This window comes from Argopecten irradians, chromosome 7, assembly GCF_041381155.1.
Source record: "Argopecten irradians isolate NY chromosome 7, Ai_NY, whole genome shotgun sequence".
Classification (NCBI taxonomy): domain Eukaryota; kingdom Metazoa; phylum Mollusca; class Bivalvia; order Pectinida; family Pectinidae; genus Argopecten; species Argopecten irradians.
In genome coordinates, this window is record NC_091140.1 from 10,779,029 (window position 1) to 10,802,717 (window position 23,689).

Below are 23,689 nucleotides of genomic sequence, written 5' to 3' on the forward strand. Positions count from 1 at the left end.
TTTACAGTATAACGGTATACATCATTCCCTATACATTTACAGTATAACGGTATATATCCATCATTCCCTATACATACATTTACAGTATAACGGTATACATCATTCCCTATACATTTACAGTATAACGGTATACATCATACTATAACATTATACAGTATAACGGTATACATCATTCCCTATACATTTACAGTATAACGGTATACATCATTCCCTATACATTTACAGTATAACGGTATACATCATTCCCTATACATTTACAGTATAACGGTATACATCATTCCCTATACATTTACAGTATAACGGTATACATCATTCCCTATACATTTACAGTATAACGGTATAAATCATTCCCTATACATTTACAGTTACGTATATACAGTTAACGTATACATCATTCCCTATACATTTACAGTATAACGGTATACATCATTCCCTATACATTTACAGTATAACGGTATAAATCATTCCCTATACATTTACAGTATAACTGTATACATCATTCCCTATACATTTACAGTTTAACGGTATAAATCATTCCCTATACATTTACAAAGTTTTGGTTTGGTTTGCTTGGTATATTAATAGGAATCTTTCCCTGCCTAGAGGGTATGACAACAAAATCACAACCAGAGGGGTAATTCATGAACGCCCAACCCGAGGATCAGCCATTCAGGAATTCCTCTGAGGGTTCTGTACTGAAGAGGAATAAGAAACGGAGCAAACACAATAAGTTCCCCACACCTTTGAGGGAACTTAAAAATTCCATAACTGGAGAAAGGAAAATGCAGTTGTCAGACCAGTGCTCTAACATGCATCTCCAAACACTAGTTTATGCTTTAACCCTATATATTATAGCAACATGTACATGGTCACCAACGGTGGGCCCAGTTCAAAGTATACCAAGTGCAACTGTATGTATCCTTAAACAAATCAGTATGTATCAAATCTAATGTTAAATAAACTACATGACTCATTCATTTAAGGATTGATGTTATGAAAGAAATTTTGTTTGCAAACTGTGAGAATCTGCGTAATTAAAAAAATAATTACTTCAATGCTTATTAATTAATTTTTCAGACTCCTTAATAACGTTAAATATGTTTAAACATATACTATTCCATTGATTATCCAATGGGTTATTTTTCCTAAATCTGTATGCAACGTCAATGTCTCTATTGTGACATCATGATTAAGTCGCATTTTCATGCACTTCTCAGATTTTTTTTCCACAGTATATGAAGAAAAAGAATCTGTCAATCAGAGAGTCGGATTTAGTATGAAAACAAATAAAAGTTAATTATTCAATATCATGCTAATATCATTAATGAGAAATCAATATCGTCGCAATTATATGTGTATGTACTCACTTTTTAAATTGATGTCTAACTTCTTCTGCTAAAGAACTTTCTAAAGATAAGATCATGCCAGCCCCCTGAAAACAAAAAGTGTATTGTTAATTTGTAGGGTATAATAATGAGACTTAAACAGGAGCATCACATATTTATTTGTCCTCATAAATCCTTCTACAGTTAAATTTGTCTAAACCAGACATCACTAAGACCAGCAGATTTGGCGGTATTCTGTATGTACATATTACAGAGTTATCTACCCTATACAAGTATACATGTACATTACAGTAGTGGAATAAGCTTTGGGTTGGTTTTAATTGTGACGTCATGTGTTTGTGAGCATAATGTCATTCTTTTCAGAAAAAGGATCTTGATTTTTGCTCATAAAGTGATGAGGTCACATTGTAAACCTATCCACAAGAGAGGTAACTCAATGTTAAGACAGAATAGCTACTACAGGTTTCCAGATAAGGCAAGTCTTCATTACTTTTAATGAGGATTAAGGAAAGTGCCATACAATTACACACGTATTTGGATTAGACAAGAATTGGTTTCGAAAAGTTATACTTTCTTACTTTGTTAATTTATTTTATCACTATACATATAAATAAATGCCTTATATATCAATTTTGTATACATGTGTATACATGTATTGATGTTCTTCTAAAGAAGAAAATTAGTCCTACTTACTTCGTAGCAATATATTGAAATGGCAAGAAAAAAAGGCAATCCATTGATGGACATTTTCTTTGGATGCATCCTGTAAACAAAATCTTGTGTTAAGTACAAAATTTAACTGTGGCAATATCCTGAAAACACATAAGCTTTTCACAAATGTAAACATATTTCGAAATATTTTTATCAGCATTCTAAAACTGTTCACATGTAATTGATCAAGTCATAATATATAACTAGTAACTGAAAGTTGATTTGATGAACATTTTAAAGTTATTTTCCCACAAAGCACCAGGTAATTTTCTCTAATTAATGTGCATTATGTACTTTGTAACTATATATTTAGAGTTAATTGAGTTTGAATTAAATTGCATTTGATCGTTCTTTAAATCATATTAATCAAATAATTTAATAGAAACTTTACTAATACAGTGTAAAAATTAGTTTACTATGTTTACATTGCCATTGTTAAAATTTTAAATAAAGTTTAAATTACTATTGCTTATCATCAAGTGAACTACCTCAAAGTTCACAATTAACTGGACAGCATCGGTTGTATATTTAATAATTGTTACTAAAAATAATTATTGTTTTCTCCTTATTTGGTAAAGTTGAGTGTGCATTTCATATAATATGATGCTGGGATGTGCTTGTGATGTTTCAGAATTTCTAATATTTAATTTTAAAGTGCATGCAGCTCATATACAACTCTCATTTTTTAAAATCATAATTACATGTACACACAGCTAATTGTATATATTTTCATTTTATTGCACTCCCACTATGTAACCTAACCAAGTGCAATTGGCATTCATCAAACTATATATAAACTGCCATCCCCTTATTATGACATCATTATCATTGTGACGTCACAATTGTTGTGCCAGCTATCTTTGAAGATGGTTGTTCAAACAGCTCTTCTGTCTTTGATAATAATGAATCATTTATTCATTATAAATGCAAAATCTCTTTGAATTTTATAATTGTTTTCAAATGTAAATATATTAGCATTGAACGTCTTTCTCAAATGGCATTCATTATGACTATGTAAACTGAAAGACATTCAATGCTTCAATGAACTTGTATTATACAGACAAAAATGAAATAATCTGAAGACTTCAAATTCAATATGAAGTTACTATTTTCATAAAATATCAAAATTAAAATATCAAAAAATAAAATAATGACATCTGATGAAAATATACCAATACCATAAATTTTAATTACAGAATACAATTTCAAAACACCAACTTATTTCCCAAACATCAAAACAAGTACTGTTGTGTAACAGTATTTAATTAAAAAGAGCTGTATAAATAAAATGATTAAATAATTTTAAAATGCCGACCTCATCAACTGCTGATATCTTCTACACAGCTGTTACAGTGAAATATTATATAGTTATTCCCTCATTTCACAACTTATATCAGCTGTGTATCAACCTCGACTAATTCATACTTCAAACGCAGACTAATTATAATACCGTATCAATTTCACCATTTTATAGAAATTTTAATTAAAGATGCTCCACTGCTGACAAATGGTATTTTTTCACTATCAAAAACAGGAGCAGACGATTTAGTATTTTTATTCAGTTACAAAAGTTTCTTACTTTACACCATTACCACCATTAAAAAGTTTGAGCTTCTAATTTTACTTCAAGTTAAAAATACAAAAAATAATTAATTGCATCCCGAAAAAAATCTGTGGCACTTTATCCTATATGGAATGAAGTACTGATTGTGCATGCACCAAAGGCAAAATAAATGATGTTATATTATGTTTTGTGCTGATTAGACATATATATACCCGATTTAAAAAACACCAAATATTGTTCAAATGATAAATATCATTTATGCTCTGTCGGTGATGGAGCATCTCTTAAGTACTGTAGACGCAATATAATAATGATATTAAATATCCTAATAAAAGATTAAATTTTTCAACTAATCAAAATACGTTGGCTGTCAAAATGGTGTGATGTTATGAAAATTGAGGTATATTTCTGTACAAAATGAATTACTTTGAAATTCACACGATCTAGAAAAGTTTAACCTCAAACCCCTTTTGATAAATTAATTAAAAAAAAGAAAGAAATTTTTCTGTTTCTATATACATGTGGTGCTTAACCTTTAAAATCAACATGTAAAACACAGAATAAAATAATCTTTGCTCCAGCTTTCGTTACTGGGGTAACGGTGACTCATAAATATACCACATCAGACTAATAACCAGCAACACAATAAGGGATGTCTCTGAAAGATACAGAACGCGACATGTATACATATTATTTACATTCGTTTGATGTATATTACGAGCTTGAACTATCTGACCATTACAAATCACCAAACATAGATACTCTCGGCTGATCCATGAAAACAATAGATTAAGAACTTGTTAAATTTCAATGTTTTATTTTAACAATTAACATCCATTTATATTTGTAGAGTATAGAGACGATTGACAGGAAAACAATTTAACTTAAAAGAATATCAACATTTAATGGATTAATTTAGAAATACTATGTAACTTCATGAAAATGCTGATAATGAGAATTTAATTGAAAGTCAGGCCAGGTAAGATGAACTCATTAGTACAGTTTCGCTTACCCCGTCCCCATGCAGACGGTGCTTATATGATAATTAGGACAGGTGCTTACTTAACAGGAAAGCTCTGTAGATCTGTACTGTATGATTCGCTTACCCCCTCCCCATGGAGGTGGTGCTATAATTAGGACAGGTGCTTACTTAACAGGAAAGCTCTGTAGATATGTAATGTATGATTCGCTTACCCCCTCCCCATGGAGATGGGTGCTATAATTAGGACAGGTGCTTACTTAACGGAAAGCTCTGTAGATCTGTACTGTATGATTCGCTAACCCCCTCCCCATGGAGACGGGTGCTATAATTAGGACAGGTGCTTACTTAACGGGAAAGCTCTGTAGATCTGTACTGTATGATTCGCTTACCCCCTCCCCATGGAGACGGGTGCTATAATTAGGACAAGTGCTTACTTAACAGGAAAGCTCTGTAGATCTGTACTGTATGATTCGCTTACCCCCTCCCCATGGAGACGGTGCTATAATTAGGACAAGTGCTTACTTAACAGGAAAGCTCTGTAGATCTGTACTGTATGATTCGCTTACCCCCTCCCCATGGAGGTGGGTGCTATAATTAGGACAGGTGCTTCACTTAACTGAGGAAAGCTCTGTAGATCTGTACTGTATGATTCGCTTACCCCCTCCCCATGGAGACGGTGCTATAATTAGGACAGGTGCTTACTTAACAGGAAAGCTCTGTAGATCTGTACTGTATGATTCGCTTACCCCCTCCCCATGGAGACGGTGCTATAATTAGGACAAGTGCTTACTTAACAGGAAAGCTCTGTAGATCCGTATTGTATGATTCGCTTACCCCCTCCCCATGGAGGTGGGTGCTATAATTAGGACAGGTGCTCACTTAACAGGAAAGCTTTGTAGATCTGTACTGTATGATTCGCTAACCCCCTCCCCATGGAGACGGTGCTATAATTAGGACAGGTGCTTACTTAACAGGAAAGCTCTGTAGATCTGTATTGTATGATTCGCTTACCCCCTCCCCATGGAGACGGTGCTATAATTAGGACAAGTGCTTACTTAACAGGAAAGCTCTGTAGATCCGTACTGTATGATTCGCTTACCCTCTCCTCATGGAGACAGTGCTATAATTAGGACAGGTGCTTACTTAACAGGAAAGCTCTGTAGATCTGTACTGTATGATTCGCTTACCCCCTCCCCATGGAGACGGTGCTATAATTAGGACAAGTGCTTACTTAACAGGAAAGCTCTGTAGATCCGTACTGTATGATTCGCTTACCCTCTCCTCATGGAGACAGTGCTATAATTAGGACAGGTGCTTACATAACAGAATAGCTCTGTAGATCTGTAATGTATGGTTCGCTTACAGCCTCCCCATGGAGGTGGGTGCTATAATTAGGACAGGTGCTTGCTTACATAACAGGAAAGCTCTGTAATCTGTACTGTATGATTCGCTTACCCCCTCCCCATAGAGACGGTGCTATAATAAGGACAGGTGCTTACATAACAGGAAAGCTCTGTAGATCCATACTGTATGATTCGCTTATATAATTACAATCTCCCCATGGAGACGGGTGCTATAATTAGAACAGGTGCTTACTTAACAGGAAAGCTCTGTAGATCTGTACTGTATGATTCGCTTACCCCCTCCCCATGGAGACGGGTGCTATAATTAGGACAGGTGCTTATTTTTAATTACTTAACAGGAAAGCTCTGTAGATCTGTACTGTATGATTCGCTTACCCCTCCCCATAGAGACGGTGCTATAATAAGGACAGGTGCTCACTTAACAGGAAAGCTCTGTAGATCCATACTGTATGATTCGCTTATATAATTACAATCTCCCCATGGAGACGGGTGCTATAATTAGAACAGGTGCTTACTTAACAGGAAAGCTCTGTAGATCTGTACTGTATGATTCGCTTACCCCCTCCCCATGGAGACGGGTGCTATAATTAGGACAGGTGCTTATTTTTAATTACTTAACAGGAAAGCTCTGTAGATCTGTACTGTATGATTCGCTTACCCCCTCCCCATGGAGACAGTGCTATAATTAGGACAGGTGCTCACTTAACAGGAAAGCTCTGTAGATCTGTACTGTATGATTCGCTTACCCCCTCCCCATGGAGACAGTGCTATAATTAGGACAAGTGCTTACTTAACAGGAATGCTCTGTAGATCTGTACTGTATGATTCGCTTACCCCCTCCCCATGGAGGCGGGTGCTATAATTAGGACAGGTGCTTACATAACAGAATAGCTCTGTAGATTCTGTACTGTATGATTCGCGTTACCCCCTCCCCATGGAGACGGGTGCTATAATTAGGACAGGTGCTCACTTAACAGGAAAGCTCTGTAGATCTGTACTGTATGATTCACTTACCCCCTCCCCATGGAGACAGTGCTATAATTAGGACAAGTGCTTACTTAACAGGATGCTCTGTAGATCTGTACTGTATGATTCGCTTACCCCCTCCCCATGGAGATGGGTGCTATAATTAGGACAGGTGCTTACATAACAGAATAGCTCTGTAGATCTGTACTGTATGATTCGCTTACCCCCTCCCCATGGAGACGGGTGCTATAATTAGGACAGGTGCTTACTTAACAGGAAAGCTCTGTAGATCTGTAATGTATGATTTGCGTACCCCCTCCCCATGGAGACGGTGCTATAATTAGGACAAGTGCTTACATAACAGAATAGCTCTGTAGTTCTGTACTGTATGATTCGCTTACCCCCTCCCCATGGAGGCGGGTGCTATAATTAGGACAGGTGCTTACATAACAGAATAGCTCTGTAGATCTGTACTGTATGATTCGCTTACCCCCTCCCCATGGAGGCGGGTGCTATAATTAGGACAGGTGCTTACTTAACAGGAAAGCTCTGTAGATCTGTACTGTATGATTCGCTTACCCCCTCCCCATGGAGACGGGTGCTATAATTAGGACAGGTGCTTACATAACAGAATAGCTCTGTAGTTCTATACTGTATGATTCGCTTACCCCCTCCCCATGGAGACAGTGCTATAATTAGGACAGGTGCTTACTTAACAGGAAAGCTCTGTAGATCTGTACTGTATGATTCGCTAACCCCCTCCCCATAGAGACGGTGCTATAATTAGGACAGGTGCTTACTTAACAGGAAAGCTCTGTAGATCCATACTGTATGATTCGCTTACCCCCTCCCCATAGAGACGGTGCTATAATTAGGACAAGTGCTTACATAACAGGAAAGCTCTGTAGATCTGTACTGTATGATTCGCTAACCTCCTCCCCATGGAGACGGTGCTATAATTAGGACAGGTGCTCACTTAACAGGAAAGGTCTGTAGATCTGTACTGTATGATTCACTTACCCCCTCCCCATGGAGACAGTGCTATAATTAGGACAAGTGCTTACTTAACAGGATGCTCTGTAGATCTGTACTGTATGATTCGCTTACCCCCTCCCCATGGAGATGGGTGCTATAATTAGGACAGGTGCTTACATAACAGAATAGCTCTGTAGATCTGTACTGTATGATTCGCTAACCCCCTCCCCATGGAGACGGTGCTATAATTAGGACAGGTGCTTACTTAACAGGAAAGCTCTGTAGATCTGTAATGTATGATTTGCGTACCCCCTCCCCATGGAGACGGTGCTATAATTAGGACAAGTGCTTACATAACAGAATAGCTCTGTAGTTCTGTACTGTATGATTCGCTTACCCCCTCCCCATGGAGACGGGTGCTATAATTAGGACAGGTGCTTACATAACAGAATAGCTCTGTAGATCTGTACTGTATGATTCGCTTACCCCCTCCCCATGGAGGCGGGTGCTATAATTAGGACAGGTGCTTACTTAACAGGAAAGCTCTGTAGATCTGTACTGTATGATTCGCTTACCCCCTCCCCATGGAGGCGGGTGCTATAATTAGGACAGGTGCTTACTTAACAGGAAAGCTCTGTAGATCTGTACTGTATGATTCGCTTACCCCCTCCCCATGGAGACAGTGCTATAATTAGGACAAGTGCTTACTTAACAGAAAAGCTCTGTAGATCTGTACTGTATGATTCGCTTACCCCCTCCCCATGGAGACAGTGCTATAATTAGGACAAGTGCTTACTTAACAGGAAAGCTCTGTAGATCTGTACTGTATGATTCGCTTACCCCCTCCCCATGGAGACGGGTGCTATAATTAGGACAGGTGCTTACTTAACAGGAAAGCTCTGTAGATCTGTACTGTATGATTCGCTTACCCCCTCCCCATGGAGACGGGTGCTATAATTAGGACAGGTGCTTACTTAACAGGAAAGCTCTGTAGATCTGTACTGTATGATTCGCTTACCCCCTCCCCATGGAGGTGGGTGCTATAATTAGGACAGGTGCTTACTTAACAGGAAAGCTCTGTAGATCTGTACTGTATGATTCGCTTACCCCCTCCCCATGGAGGTGGGTGCTATAATTAGGACAGGTGCTTACTTAACAGGAAAGCTCTGTAGATCTGTACTGTATGATTCGCTTACCCCCTCCCCATGGAGACGGTGCTATAATTAGGACAAGTGCTTACTTAACAGGAAAGCTCTGTAGATCTGTACTGTATGATTCGCTTACCCCCTCCCCATGGAGACGGTGCTATAATTAGGACAAGTGCTTACTTAACAGGAAAGCTCTGTAGATCTGTACTGTATGATTTGCTTACCTCCTCCCCATGGAGACGGTGCTACAATTAGGACAGGTGCTTACTTAACTGGAAAGTATGTTATACTGTAAATCAGCTTTGTGTCACAGAATTCCCATTGACTCTATATACACATCAATATCAATTTGGAAGATCTGATCATGATCATTACTGTCAACAAGAGGTCCCATGGCCATTAATGGTCATCTGATCATGACAAGGCCATTTACACAATACAGCACAGCCAAAATTAAGTATTTGTAACAAATCTTTGGGATCAAATTACAGACAAATCAAATACATGAAGGCTGAAAATGCTTCCCTTTTCTTTGACAAGCAATTAAGGCATTGTACACTAGGAACTCTCAGCATGACTTCTAAGTCTCTGACGACAGCTGTTACCTTGCTTTGTAAAAGTCAAGGTCATTAATGTACACAGATTTGCTAGCCCTTCATACCAACATGCATGCTACACGCCCAATAGCACGTCTCTAGGCCTCATAAGTTATTCACAAGATGTGGTTTGAAGAATTTTGCATTTTTGACCCCTATACCTGAATAAAAGTCAAGGTCATTTATTTGAACAAAGTAGTTAGTCCTTCATCCCAGTATGCTACAGGCCGAATAACAGGTCTCTCAGCTTCTTAATTTATTCACAAAAATCATTTAAAGGCTTAAGCCTTTTCTATCACTGTGACCTTGAATGACAATCAAGATAATTCATTTAGACAAAATCTGATAGTACAAGTCCTTCATCACAGCATGCAACAGGTCCAATATCAGGTCTCTAGGCCTCTCAGGTATTAACAGGAAGTTGTTTAAATATTTAGCGTATCTGACTCTTGTGACCTTGAATGAAGGTCAAGGTCATTTGTTTGAACAAACTTGGTAGCCGTTCATGCCATCATGCTACAGGTCTTTTGATTATTGAGAAGAAGTTGTATGAGTGGCATATGTCTTTTGGTTATTGAGAAGAAGTTGTTTGAATGAAAAGATTATGGGTAGTGGAGCACATAGCGATGGACACAGCACAATGACTAGGCCCTCTGGATCAGATGACATAAAGATAAAGTTTTATGGCCAAAGGTGAAAATAAATTAGATGATTATGGATTGAGTAATAGTATCAGTTAATGTTTTGATTTATGTAGAACATTCCTGAAAAAATTTCACTGAATTAAAATTCCAGATATTGGCTTGATGATGGCGAGTGCTGAAAGTACATCTGTTGCATGGGAAACAAAATAAAGCTGGTTTATAGTAAAGTACCCTGGTAGGCTTGCATGTGGTGAAGGGATAAAGAACTCATCAAGACTTATCAGAAGGCATAATGTTTGCCAATAATTAAGTTCATTTACCTAATTCTACTGTGTATACAATTAACTTTACATTTGTTGGTGTATGTTTGCTTAACACTTCAAAGTTAGCATTACATTTGACTGAACAAAATCTCAGAAGAATATAAATAACCTTCAAATAAATTTCAAAAGATATGGCTCATTTACATGTACTTTAGCAGGGTGCTCATTTTCAGAACATTGATAATTCTTTTACAGGACGACACAGAAAATTAATAGCAACAGAAAGACCAAGTGTCCAAGAGCTGAGTTTGTGTACATGATATGGGGGCTTATTTACATCAGATCATGGATGATTTACAAGGGGATATGCCTATACATTGTATCAATGGTAAGCTGTGGAACATTATCTCATGTTGTAGAAGGCTTGTTTTTAGCTGAGGAAGACAAGCTTATATCAACTATTGGTCTACTGCAATCTACAGGAAGAGTGCCCTGGCTTTATACATCATTGACACGTGTCAATATTATTGACCGTGACGCATTAAATAAAAAAATTGGACAGTGCACAGTAAACATTGCACCATGTGAATAACATAGGATTTTTTTTCCAAGTGAAAATTTCTGAATCATTATACTTTTTGTATGTGTCAATAATCTTTTTAACCGATTCATGTGTAATTTATGTTAAATAACATTGCCTGTTCATTTATGTATTTAAACTAGCTATTTTTTATCTAGTCGCTAACACATTTAATTCATGTTTGAGAAAAAGGCAAATTGTATCATTTCAAAAGTTGCTTAGAAGACAATTAATAATTCCTAAATATATTTTAACAATCATGAATATCATGACAATCTTTGATTACATCCATGAAAATACATCATTTTTATAATCATACCAGAGTTATATAAGATACATGTATAGAATATGTCCTCCATTATACTACAATAACTACAAAAACACCCAAGGAAATCCAATGAATACCCTATTCACTGGTTCAGCCAATATACCAGGTACCATTTGAAATAACAGAATCTGTAACTTACCCGCGCCTAATGGAAACGAAAAAGCAACATTCATTGTTAGTGACAAGCAGACATGCATTATAAGTCGTTTAGTGAGGTGATCAAATCAATTATTTCCTGTATTGTCACAAAACCAAAATGTTTTATGGGTAAAACTTTTGATAAAATTGTAGCCATAATGCAAGCAATTCTAGCTTGAAGATGCCATTTTATAAACAAAGTGATCTTCTTGGTATCAATAATGCAGTCCATGATGTCATGCTTATGAGATGTTAATGATAAGTTAGTTGATGATGTATATAACTGGTAACCTTTCACAACAGGGATTACCGAAGGTTATATGTTTACCACCTTCTATATAACAAGTCATACATGCACCAGTAAATATATATATGTGTAAAAATAAAGTAAATCTAAAATGAAGTCTTAAAGGGACAGTTCAGTGAGGCTAATTCTGTTACATAACCATGAAGCAAAAAATGACATAAATGTATTGTTCTACATTCCTTATGAAAAATATAACAATAAATATTGCCAAATTTCATGACATTGTTATGTATTAATTTTGATCAATACCGTTGAAATTCCAAATCTTTGACCACTACAATTAAGCATGTATAACATGTATACATGCTGTACCCATATCCAAGCCAAAGTTACGTATGTTAAACTAATGCTATACACTGTACATAACCACTGAGGAGTTGGTGAATTTATATTTAGACAAGAACATGCACCTAATAATGTAAACACACTACTGTAAGAGCGATATGAGTAGTTCTAGACAAAAATTCTTTACTACACTGGCAAGGGACAGAGTTCGGGATACAAGACGTCTGACCACAATGTGTAATGGTGGACAGCCATTGAATTTTAACATTTCACAAACATTTCACTACATTGGGCTTTTCTGGCATATCACAGTTAAAAACTAACTAATCTAATTTCCTTTAGAACTGGTTTGTTTCGGATATATATGCAAATTTCATTGTACACTTAGACTGAGTTGTCCCTTTAATAAGAAATCAAACTTAACTAAACTGTTAGTACAATGAGAAGTTTCAGTGATATTTGAAACATAATAGAAGATGAAAATGTAACTTGTCAATCATTGAAAGTATTAAGTGCCAAGCTAAGCAGCAAGCCAGCATTTGTAATTCCACTAATGTTCAAGTCACATCTCAGTCTTCTGTAGTAGCAGCTCAATGCATCAACATAGCACAACCCAAATAGTTACAATCATAATAATGTTTGAATACATTCTGTGATAATGATATACTCACTCTATTTTGTGGATATGATCAAAGTCAAACCAGATAACGACAGCAAAGGCAAGAAGGTTAGAGCATTGGGCCATTAAACTGGAAATTAAAATGTATCAAATGTTAGTTTAGGTTTCAGCACTGGGCCATCAAACTGAAAATTAAAATGTATCAAATTTAGTTTAGGTTTGAGCACTGGGCCATCAAACTGAAAATTAAAATGTATCAAATTTAGTTTAGGTTTGAGCACTGGGCCATCAAACTGAAAATTAAATGCACCAAATTTAGTTTAGGTTTGAGCATTGGGTCATCAAACTGAAAATTAAAATGTATCAAATTTAGTTTAGGTTTGAGCACTGGGCCATCAAACTGAAAATTTAAATGTACCAAATTTGATTTAGGTTAGAGCACTAGGTCATCAAACTGGAAATTAAAATGTATCAAATTTAGTTTAGGTTAGAACATTGGGCCATCAATCTGGAAATTACAATACATGAAATTTAGTTTAGGTTGAAGCACTGGGTCATCAAACTGGAAATTACATCAAATTTAGTCTACCGTTACAGAGGTAAGAACACTGAGCAATCAAACTGCTATTTTCTGGAAATGTAATTTAGAATTTAATCAAGCAATGGCCGTAGGAGCTTTGGTATATACAAACTTGAAATATAAACCTTTTAATTAGAAGTTTTGCCACCATGAAATTGAAATTGGACAAGATGCAATGGTACTGTGCTGACATAAGAAACTCTTGATATGATTGCTCAGATTCAATGTATCAGTGATGGCTGATCGGTGGTATATTCTATAAATAGAAAATTATACACATGACCCCAAATCACAAGCCATGCTTGCTGATTTATAACTGAAAATCTTGTTACAATCAAATTTACTCTGTATAATAATTTATGGCAACTTACCTGGTGATAGCTAAACTACCCAAATGCCTGATGAACGTCATAAGGCATAGAGGTGGTAACAACAGTAGCAGCCAGTGGATACTGTAAAATAAACACTTAATTAACATCAACTTATACAGGGTAGTCTTGACAAAATGTTACAATTAATGATAAAAGCTTGAATACAAAATTATGATTTAAATTATATATATAATATAGTATTGTAACAAGCCTTTTCTCTGCAGCAATAATAATGACTTTCAAATAACTTCCTCTTCAAGTAGAAGATAAATATTTAGAATAAATGACTTTGATAAGTCAATTTGTTTTGTTTCAGTATTACTTCATTACCAATAAAAATCTCAATGATCTTTTATACCTAATTAATCAGTGAATTACCAGTAACCCCATACTTGATACTCTAGGGGTTACTATCACTGATGTAATATCCACCTATGTCAGTGATAGTAACTCCTGGAGTATCAAGGATGCAGTAACCTAAACACAACTTACAGTTTCATATGCCGCATGTAGTCAGATAAATTTTCAGTGATGAAGATCAAGTAGGCACAGCAGAACCCTGAAAACACATAAAAGCATCTTTATAAAATGGCACTTGCAAAGACCTTCTCTAACAAGAGTTGTTGCCCTTTTCGTTTTGTTTTCTTTGAATCATTAATTGTTAAAGGCTATAGTTAAGACAGGATAATGGTCAGATAACTCAACATCACATCATAATTAATTCAAGCTACATTTTTATACAATTACGTGTATACAAATTGTCTTTAATTATAACTAGAAACATGTGTAAGACCTAAAAATGCCTCTGTCAAATAATATGGGACAGTACAGGATAGGATACTATGGGATAGGACCAGACACAATAGACCTGGATAACGCTGCCTGCCCAATACTATAATGCAGAAAAAACACAGGACAATTTTAGGAATCCAGACCTTCAACAATTGAGGAACAACACACTTAGTCTTAAATGATGAAATGACAGTGGAAGTGACTCTCCAGCATACATATAATGCACTTTATCCTGCAACTGTCCCACATACTGACCGATAACTACTGCCGGATAAACTTGTGCTTTATCCGTCAATACGATATGCTTTATCCGTCAATACGATCACGTGAATTTGTTTCATATCTGACAGAACTTTTTCTAACTTGACCCAAAACTTGAACCTTCCGGTGAATGAAACATCATTCAGTCCCGCTAAAACGTGACGTCACATTCATCGAAATGACGTCAATTTTACGATATCGAAAATCTCGTATGGCGGTGTCGTCTTTTTCTTGGCTCATGACAAAGGTATGTATTGTTAAGTAATTCTTTAATGAATATTGGTTTTTATTTGAGTATTTTCATTTCCTTTCAGTGATATATCACCCTGAATAGAATTACGGTTACTGTTTGTGAATGCGCTTATTAATTTCCCACGGCAGTAAAAAGGAGCACACTCTCATTCGGTTAAGTGAATGAATCTTTACCTCCGCATCAAAGAAGCGTCTCGCTTCAAGCGAAAAAAAGTAAGGAACTGTCAATTTGCTTTCGTTTTGAAAGCCATAATGGTTGCAGGATAAACAGAATACACGGTTAGTACCTTACAATACAAGGTTTATTTTGGTGCTTGACACGGAAAGCCGAGATGACTCGGCAAAGCCTCGTCATCTCGGCTTTCCAAAGTCTCGCACCAAAATTAACCTTGTATTGTAAGATACTAACCGTGTATTCTCTATGTCTCAACAGGTGATCGAGTTTAATATGTAATGTCAGTTAATATTGTGTAATGTCCGTTTTATTTTACTTACCTGTTTGTGAAACTAGAATGGCAACATCAACAAGAACCCGTCCTGAATGGCCTAGTGCATAATATCCTACCACAGAAATACAATAATCGTCATGTATATACATGTATCTTTAAATCCGAGATGTTACTAAAATAATGCATAATGATTATATATAATACTTCGTAGTAAGAGAAAAACAAGTATCAAATTCTACAGAAGTGATATGTCAAACACCTGCAACTGGAGTTTCCATACAAGACAAAATTTTCACATAGTGTCATACTGGTACAGTATAGAAATTTTATGAATATATACATATCATGTAAATACAAATTATTGAATACTAACTTAATGATTTTTTGATAATATGAATGCGCCTTATTGCAATATAAATGAAAATAGATTGCATATAATTATTCAATCAATGAATAATGCAACGTTTGCCATGCCACAAACGTTTCTGAAATTTGTATTATATTAATCTAATACTGTAGAATCTGGAAAACCTTGTATTTGTTAAAAATATTAAAGATATCTCAAGTATCTAAATTTCTCTACATAACAATGTGTTGTCTTTCATGTAAGGCATATCAAACATTGCATCATTCAATAATTGAATACTTATATGCAATCTATTTTCATTAATACTTTATCAATAAATGTAACACAGATTTCAGAAATATGATTAATGTTTAGTCCCCAACATCATTGTCTGAGATCTAGACCCACAAGGTGATCATACTACACTACGAAAGCAGTCTGTGACTTTTAGCGCTAGTCTGATGCCCACGGCAAGTAATTTTATGGCCAGACTAGTGCTAATTGTAATGAACTAGTCTGATTGGACTAATAGCTTCCTGCCCAATTAATAAAATAAAATATTTTATCTGCAGCGGTCAATTGCATTTTCAACACATTTTGAGTGCATTCTATATGCGGTTATTTCAGTCCAGATGCATGATATTTTATTAGAATTTGCATTCACGAATGTATCCAGACTGTACTTTGGGTCAAAAATCGTAAACTGATGATGACCAAAGTGCTGAAGCAAACCCTCTGCATATTTACTTTAGACTAGTGTTTAAATAGCGGGACTAGTAAAATTTTTGGGTTTAGTAGCCCAAAGGACAAGCAGTGAAGAAAGTTAACGTCACAGACTGCGAAAGTGTATCAACCATGGGTCGCAATGCCCAAATATATAAAACATAGAATTATATAGTGGGTATAGTACTTACCAACATCCCCATAAGACATTTCAGGCTTGTATTCATCAGTCTACAAAGTACGATCAATACACCAAATATCATTATCTGACATACTGGGTACTGTAGGTATAAGGTAGGGAAGTGATACGGGTGGTGGAAAATATTTTTTTAACACAAGATTGGTTATTTCTGGGGATAGTTTAAATGGGTTAGGGCAAACATATAATATTATATTTTAGAAAATGGAGACAACCACACTTTAGCATTGTACCCATCTGTTTTGATGTCAAATTAAAAATAATGTAATTGATATAAGGCTTGTGATGGTGGTGTATGTGTTTTGTACATAAAGTTTCATTTTCCATTCCTATTCTACTTCAACCTGTGTAGTATTTTATGATCCCCCACTTATTTACCTGTGGTAGTGTTTCATGATCCCCACTTATTTACCTGGATAGTATTTCATGATCCCCACTTATTTACCTGGATAGTATTTCATGATCCCCACTTATTTACCTGGATAGTATTTCATGATCCCCACTTATTTACCTGGATAGTATTTCATGATCCCCACTTATTTACCTGTGGTAGTATTTCATGATCCCAACTTATTTACCTGAGGTAATATTTCGTGATCTATATTTATTAACCTGTGGTAGTATTTCATGATCCCCACTTATTTACCTGTGATAGTGTTTCCTGATCCCCACTTATCAACCTGGATAGTATTTCATGATCCCCACTTATTTACCTGTGGTAGTGTTTCATGATCCCCACTTATTTACCTGTGGTAGTATTTCATGATCCCCACTTATTTACCTGTGATAGTGTTTCATGATCCCCACTTATTTACCTGGATAGTATTTCATGATCCCCACTTATTTACCTGTGGTAGTGTTTCATGATCCCCACTTATTTACCTGTGGTAGTATTTCATGATCCCAACTTATTTACCTGAGGTAATATTTTGTGATCTATATTTATTAACCTGTGGTAGTATTTCATGATCCCCACTTATTTACCAGAGGTAGTATTTCGTGATCTCCATTTATTAACCTGAGGTAGAATTTCATGTCCCCACTTATTTACCTGAGGTAATATTTCATGATCCCCACTTATTTACCTGAGGTAGTATTTTGTGTTCCCCACTTAATAGATTCACCATTTCCACCTGTTCAGCCAGTCCATCATCATTATTTACCTGTGGTAGTATTTTGTGATCCCCACTTATTTACCCGAGGTAGTGTTTCCTGACCTCCACTTATTTACCTGAGGTAGTATTTCGTGATCCCCACTTATTTACCTGAGGTAATATTTTGTGATCCATATTTATTAACCTGTGGTAGTATTTCACGATTCACACTTATTTACCTGTGGTAGTGTTTCGTGATCCCCACTTATTTACGCGAGGTAGTGTTTCGTGATCTCCACTTATTTACCTGAGGTAATATTTCGTGATCTATATTTATTAACCTGTGGTAGTATTTCATGATCCCCACTTATTTACCTGTGATAGTGTTTCATGATCCCCACTTATCAACCTGGATAGTATTTCATGATCCCCACTTATTTACCTGTGGTAGTGTTTCATGATCCAAACTTATTTACCTGTGGTAGTATTTCATGATCCCATCATATTTACCTGGATAGTATTTCATGATCCCCACTTATTTACCTTGATAGTATTTCATGATCCCCACTTATTTACATGGATAGTATTTCATGATCCCCACTTATTTACCTGGATAGTATTTCATGATCCCAACTTATTTACCTGAGGTAATATTTTGTGATCTATATTTATTAACCTGTGGTAGTATTTCATGATCCCCACTTATTTACCAGAGGTAGTATTTCGTGATCTCCATTTATTAACCTGAGGTAGAATTTCATGATCCCCACTTATTTACCTGAGGTAATATTTCGTGATCTATATTTATTAACCTTTGGTAGTATTTCCTGTCCCCACTTATTTACCTGAGGTAATATTTCATGATCCCCACTTATTTACCTGAGGTAGTATTTTGTGTTCCCCACTTAATAGATTCACCATTTCCACCTGTTCAGCCAGTCCATCATCATTATTTACCTGTGGTAGTATTTTGTGATCCCCACTTATTTACCCGAGGTAGTGTTTCCTGACCTCCACTTATTTACCTGAGGTAGTATTTCGTGATCCCCACTTATTTACCTGAGGTAATATTTTGTGATCCATATTTATTAACCTGTGGTAGTATTTCATGATTCACACTTATTTACCTGTGGTAGTGTTTCGTGATCCCCACTTATTTACCCGAGGTAGTGTTTCGTGATCTCCACTTATTTACCTGAGGTAGTATTTCATGATTCCCACTTATTTACCTGAGGTAGTATTTCATGATCCCCATTTATTTACCTGAGGTAATATTTCGTGATCCCTAGTTATTTACCTGAGGTAGTATTTCATGATTCCCACTTATTTACCTGTGGTAATATTTGGTGATCCCCACTTATTAACCTGAGGTAGTATTTCATGATCCCCAGTTATTTACCTGTGGTAGTGTTTTGTGATCTCCACTTATTTACCTGAGGTAGTATTTCATGATCCACACTTATTTACCTGAGGTAATATTTCGTGATCTATATTTATTAACCTGTGGTAGTGTTTTTCGTGATCTCCACTTATTTACCTGTGGTAATGTTTCGTGATCCCCACTTATTTACCTGAGGTAGTATTTCGTGATCCCCACTTAATAGATTCACAATTTCCACCTGTTCAGCCAATCCATCATCATTCAATTCTATTTCTTTTTCTTTGTACTTTCTGTGCTTGCTGTCCCGATGTTCCTCAACTTTTTTGTCCTGTAGAAGCTTGTATTTACAGTCCACTATCAGCATCATTGCCTTAACACTACAACAATAAACATCTAACACTTTCAATAGTGAATTTAAGGTCTTTATATATATATACCTGTGACAATAGTGTGTATGTTAGACTACAATATTTAATGATACAATAATCACTTAAGTAAAAGTTATAAAGCTCAGCCTTCTTGTTGTAATGATAGCTACATTTTTAAATCTTAATTAAATATGTGAGATCCTGGCAAGGGTTTTAACCCTAAAGACATCTATACATTTTTTTTCTATTAAGTTTGACAAAATTGGCAAGTACATATGACAATACCTGTTTCTTTTGGTTGAAAATACAAGTTTATATATGATATGTTTTCAAAAGACTTTTCTACAAAAGTTATAGCAAAAGATTGCAACATGAAGATCTAAAATCAACAAGAAAAGCTTGTGTAACTTATAAGGACTATGACCCCACCTCTGCCAAAAAATTGTAATATAGATTATATTTGCATGTGTATAATAGACTAGAGCACCAGGGTTTTTACAATAGTATAGCTATATATGACTTAACCTGTGTATCTTGATATAAATACCTCTGTATTCGTAAAGAGATCTACTAATATTAGGCCTTCCTAATAGATTAATATTAACTTTGTCAGACACGAGTTAGAACAAATTGTTATTTTCAAAATATTAATCTCAATACAGATTGTATGTAAAAAGTTGTACTTTTTAGTTACAAAATGTAAACTTGCATCATTGAACAATTACTCCTACCATTAACACTTTAGATCAAACTTGCCTTCTCTGTGCTACCCCTGCTACTCCATGTAATACCAGGTAGCAGACTATACTACATCAGATGGGGTAGTAATTTTCAAGCAAAATTTTGATAGGCACTAGAGAGTACTTTTCATTAGCGCCCCACCTATTTTCTGGAGGAGTTGTGTTGTAATATAAACCAGTTAAGATGAGTACATGAGTAAATTACCCATTGGAAATCTGTTTATTACCCTTATAAATTATATGAACATGTACAAATTACCTCAATAAATACTTCTATTACTCAAACCAATTAATACGAGCAATTCCGTCCAGAAACAAAATCAGATGAACTCAAGATATCCAGTCATTCAGGGCTCGAATTTTACATTTTTTGCCACTTGCTAAAAATAGCAAGTGCCCTAAATTTGTACTTGCTAAAATATATTTTTACTTGTAATTAAATATTTGTATTCAAATTACTATTTTGTTATATGTAAAATCATTTATTTTTGCATGATGATGTGAAGTGTTACTGTGTAAAGGTATATCAACATTATTATAATAAGAACTGTGTCCCCATATTTTCCATTAAAACAATTTTTCAAAATCATTTTGTCATTTTTACAGTTGTCCATAATAAAAACCACTTGCTGAAATATGCAAGTGCATATTTTTTTCACTTGCTATTCTGGTTGATCTACTTGCAAAAAGCAAGTAAAAAAGCCTGAAATTCGCGCCCTGTCATTCTTAAGTGTCTGCATCAACTGTGCTTTTGTCTCAGATAGCTTTTGTCTCAGATAGATGTATGCACAGTTACTAGTTTATTGTTGATTATTTTAAACTATTATTTTAACTATATAAATTTCATCAAAATATGTGAATCACAACATATAATAATTATATAATTTGTCTAAAAGGTTAAAAGCCATGTTTTCTGTAACAGATTAATGCACGAGTGCAGAAAGAGTTAAAACATTATCATGATCTTATCATGAAAAGGGGAGTGCATAATAGCAGCTAGGCTTATAAAAAGTTTCTCTTCAAGGATAATTCTAACTTCCCTTCATGTAGATCTGTCAGGCTGGTTTGACTATTTAATCAATGAGCGACTGTGACCAACACAGTTGTCTTTGATAAATTCCATGATTAAAATTGTTGTCGTTATACTATATCATGCCAAGTGTAATTCTGTATGCTACACACCTCAACGTTCCAACAGCTGTCATTACGAAGATCCCTTCCAAGATTCCTGCCTGAAAGGAAATATTCCAGTTGGTTTTGAAAATCAAGACATAAAACAATTCCACATTCCTAAAAAAAAGATTATACATTATTATCACAGGAGTTTGGCGTTCTGTCAATCAGTATAGTGTAAATATATTACATAGGAGTAATTTTTATATATTTATACTATTTATTATTGACATAACGTCAAACTCCTGTGGTGTTATCATGCCTAAAATAATAAAACATATTATTAAACATATTCTGACTGATTTGTGAATACTAGAAGTGTTTTATTACTTCATAAGGGAATATCTTTATGATTGACAGGAGCAAAAATTAGTGTCCCGAGATAATTTGGTATTAGTAAACAGGTGAAAGTTCGTCAACCGTACCTGTGAATATGTGCATAATTCGACACTCTTGTAGTCATAACATTTATATCGTACCCAGATATCAAAATCATGTTCTTGGAGTATTTAAAAAATACAGTAACATTTATACTCACTTCTTTAAAAGCAAAAGGAAGCCCAAGAACACCAGCGCCAATGAACGAAATGAAAATGTTGGCGAATATTTTCACTGGGTGTCGAGAGCCGTTCCCCATATCTCCTCCGGCTGTCATATTGGCTTTGAGTTTAACAATATCGCTTGGATGTCTGATTTCAATTATATCCTGCCGGGGCCATGTTTCTGTATAAGTTAAATATATCTAATATTGTTTTGATGTGACATGTCACTGGGTTCGTTCAACGTGTACCTCACCGGATGTAAACTAACAGTGGCGCCCCCGCAAGGTGCCCCAACACAAAACAGTAACGATAACTCGTGGTTGGTTCCGGTAACGTTTTTTTTTAACAAAAAAGTTTTTTTGCGCCCAAAGAATTTGAGGACTCAGTTTGTTGTCAGAACAAGATTAATAAATGCTTTCTATATTGTTTTATCCCAAGAGTATAAAAATCTTACGTTCGTAGGCAAACAGGGAAAATACTCCTGCATTAGTCCCTCTGTACTTTAAATCCCTGTCGCACTTGCATGTATACTAGTTAATCCGGTCCTTTCATGATCAGCACGAAATTAAATAGTAAACAGATGTTCATAGAGACATCTGCTACGTGTGTATGTTAATATATTGCTATATGTTGACATGTCGCGAAAATTCAAAATATGTTGCTCCTGAAACCACTATACAGATACAATATTTAAATTATATATATACATATTGTAATATATCAGAAACATGGATTGTATGTAGAGATCTACAATAAAATGATAGGCTACATGTAACTAATGTCTGGTTGTGCCTACAAGACATGTACGGTACCTTATGATACCTTCAGACTATACCGCAAGCCAATTAAAATTTATTCACTGATCATGATAGGACCAACAAATTTCGCATTGTGTAAAATTGATTATTAGGCCGCCCTGTACACATCTGTATATTATGTTTTATCGATCCTTTAGCAAGAAAAAAAAAATAATAATGGTATTAAATTGACAAGTGTAGTTTCACATACTCATTGGTTTCTACAGAAGAGGATTAGGGTCAAGTTTATAAAAAAAAAATTGTTTAGCGAGCATTATGAAGATTGTCTGCAAAGCTTTGGCATATTCTATATAGACCATAGATGTCATAGGAAGATAGTTTAATGCTTAAATATTTATATTCACTTACTACTTCTACTTTATAAACTAACCAAGGCAAGTGAAGTCTATGAGGGTATAACTGACACTGAAAACGTGATCATTAATTATGACGTCATTGGGTGGTTACAAAACTATTGACACCCATGAGTCACTCGCTGCATATCTAGTGTGTAATCAAAATCAATACTTAAAATAAGCTATCTCTGAAATATATGTTATCATAATTATGAAGGAAATTAATAACATTTGAATTAAGAAACACATTACTCATTTCAAGGAAATATAGCAATATGTACATATCATGCTTGAGTAGATATTAGACCTTGTCACTTTTTCAGTTTGTAATTCTGAAACTCACAAATCTCGTTATCGAAGATGGAAGAAAAAGGAATTTATACATGTTCTGCACCGAATCAACAACAAAGTCAAGTAATAAGTTAAAGGTGATAAAAACAGATCTAAAT

General features: G+C 35.2%; 1 protein-coding gene across 1 annotated transcript in view; it reads right to left on the reverse strand.

The window, feature by feature from the left end:
- LOC138327532 (uncharacterized) overlaps nt 1-22,350 on the reverse strand; it is a 33,585-nt gene extending 11,235 nt beyond the window's left edge. The window contains exons 1-10 of the mRNA XM_069273701.1: nt 22,084-22,350; nt 21,555-21,604; nt 19,455-19,641; nt 16,782-16,821; nt 15,568-15,633; nt 14,260-14,326; nt 13,768-13,848; nt 12,869-12,946; nt 2,040-2,109; nt 1,368-1,432 (exon numbers count right to left, since the gene is read on the reverse strand). Coding sequence (XP_069129802.1) covers nt 1,368-1,432; nt 2,040-2,109; nt 12,869-12,946; nt 13,768-13,848; nt 14,260-14,326; nt 15,568-15,633; nt 16,782-16,821; nt 19,455-19,641; nt 21,555-21,604; nt 22,084-22,200 — 821 coding nt within the window. The 5' untranslated portion in view covers nt 22,201-22,350. The remainder of the gene's footprint in view (nt 1-1,367; nt 1,433-2,039; nt 2,110-12,868; nt 12,947-13,767; nt 13,849-14,259; nt 14,327-15,567; nt 15,634-16,781; nt 16,822-19,454; nt 19,642-21,554; nt 21,605-22,083) is intronic.
- Between the last annotated feature and the right edge of the window lie 1,339 nt (nt 22,351-23,689).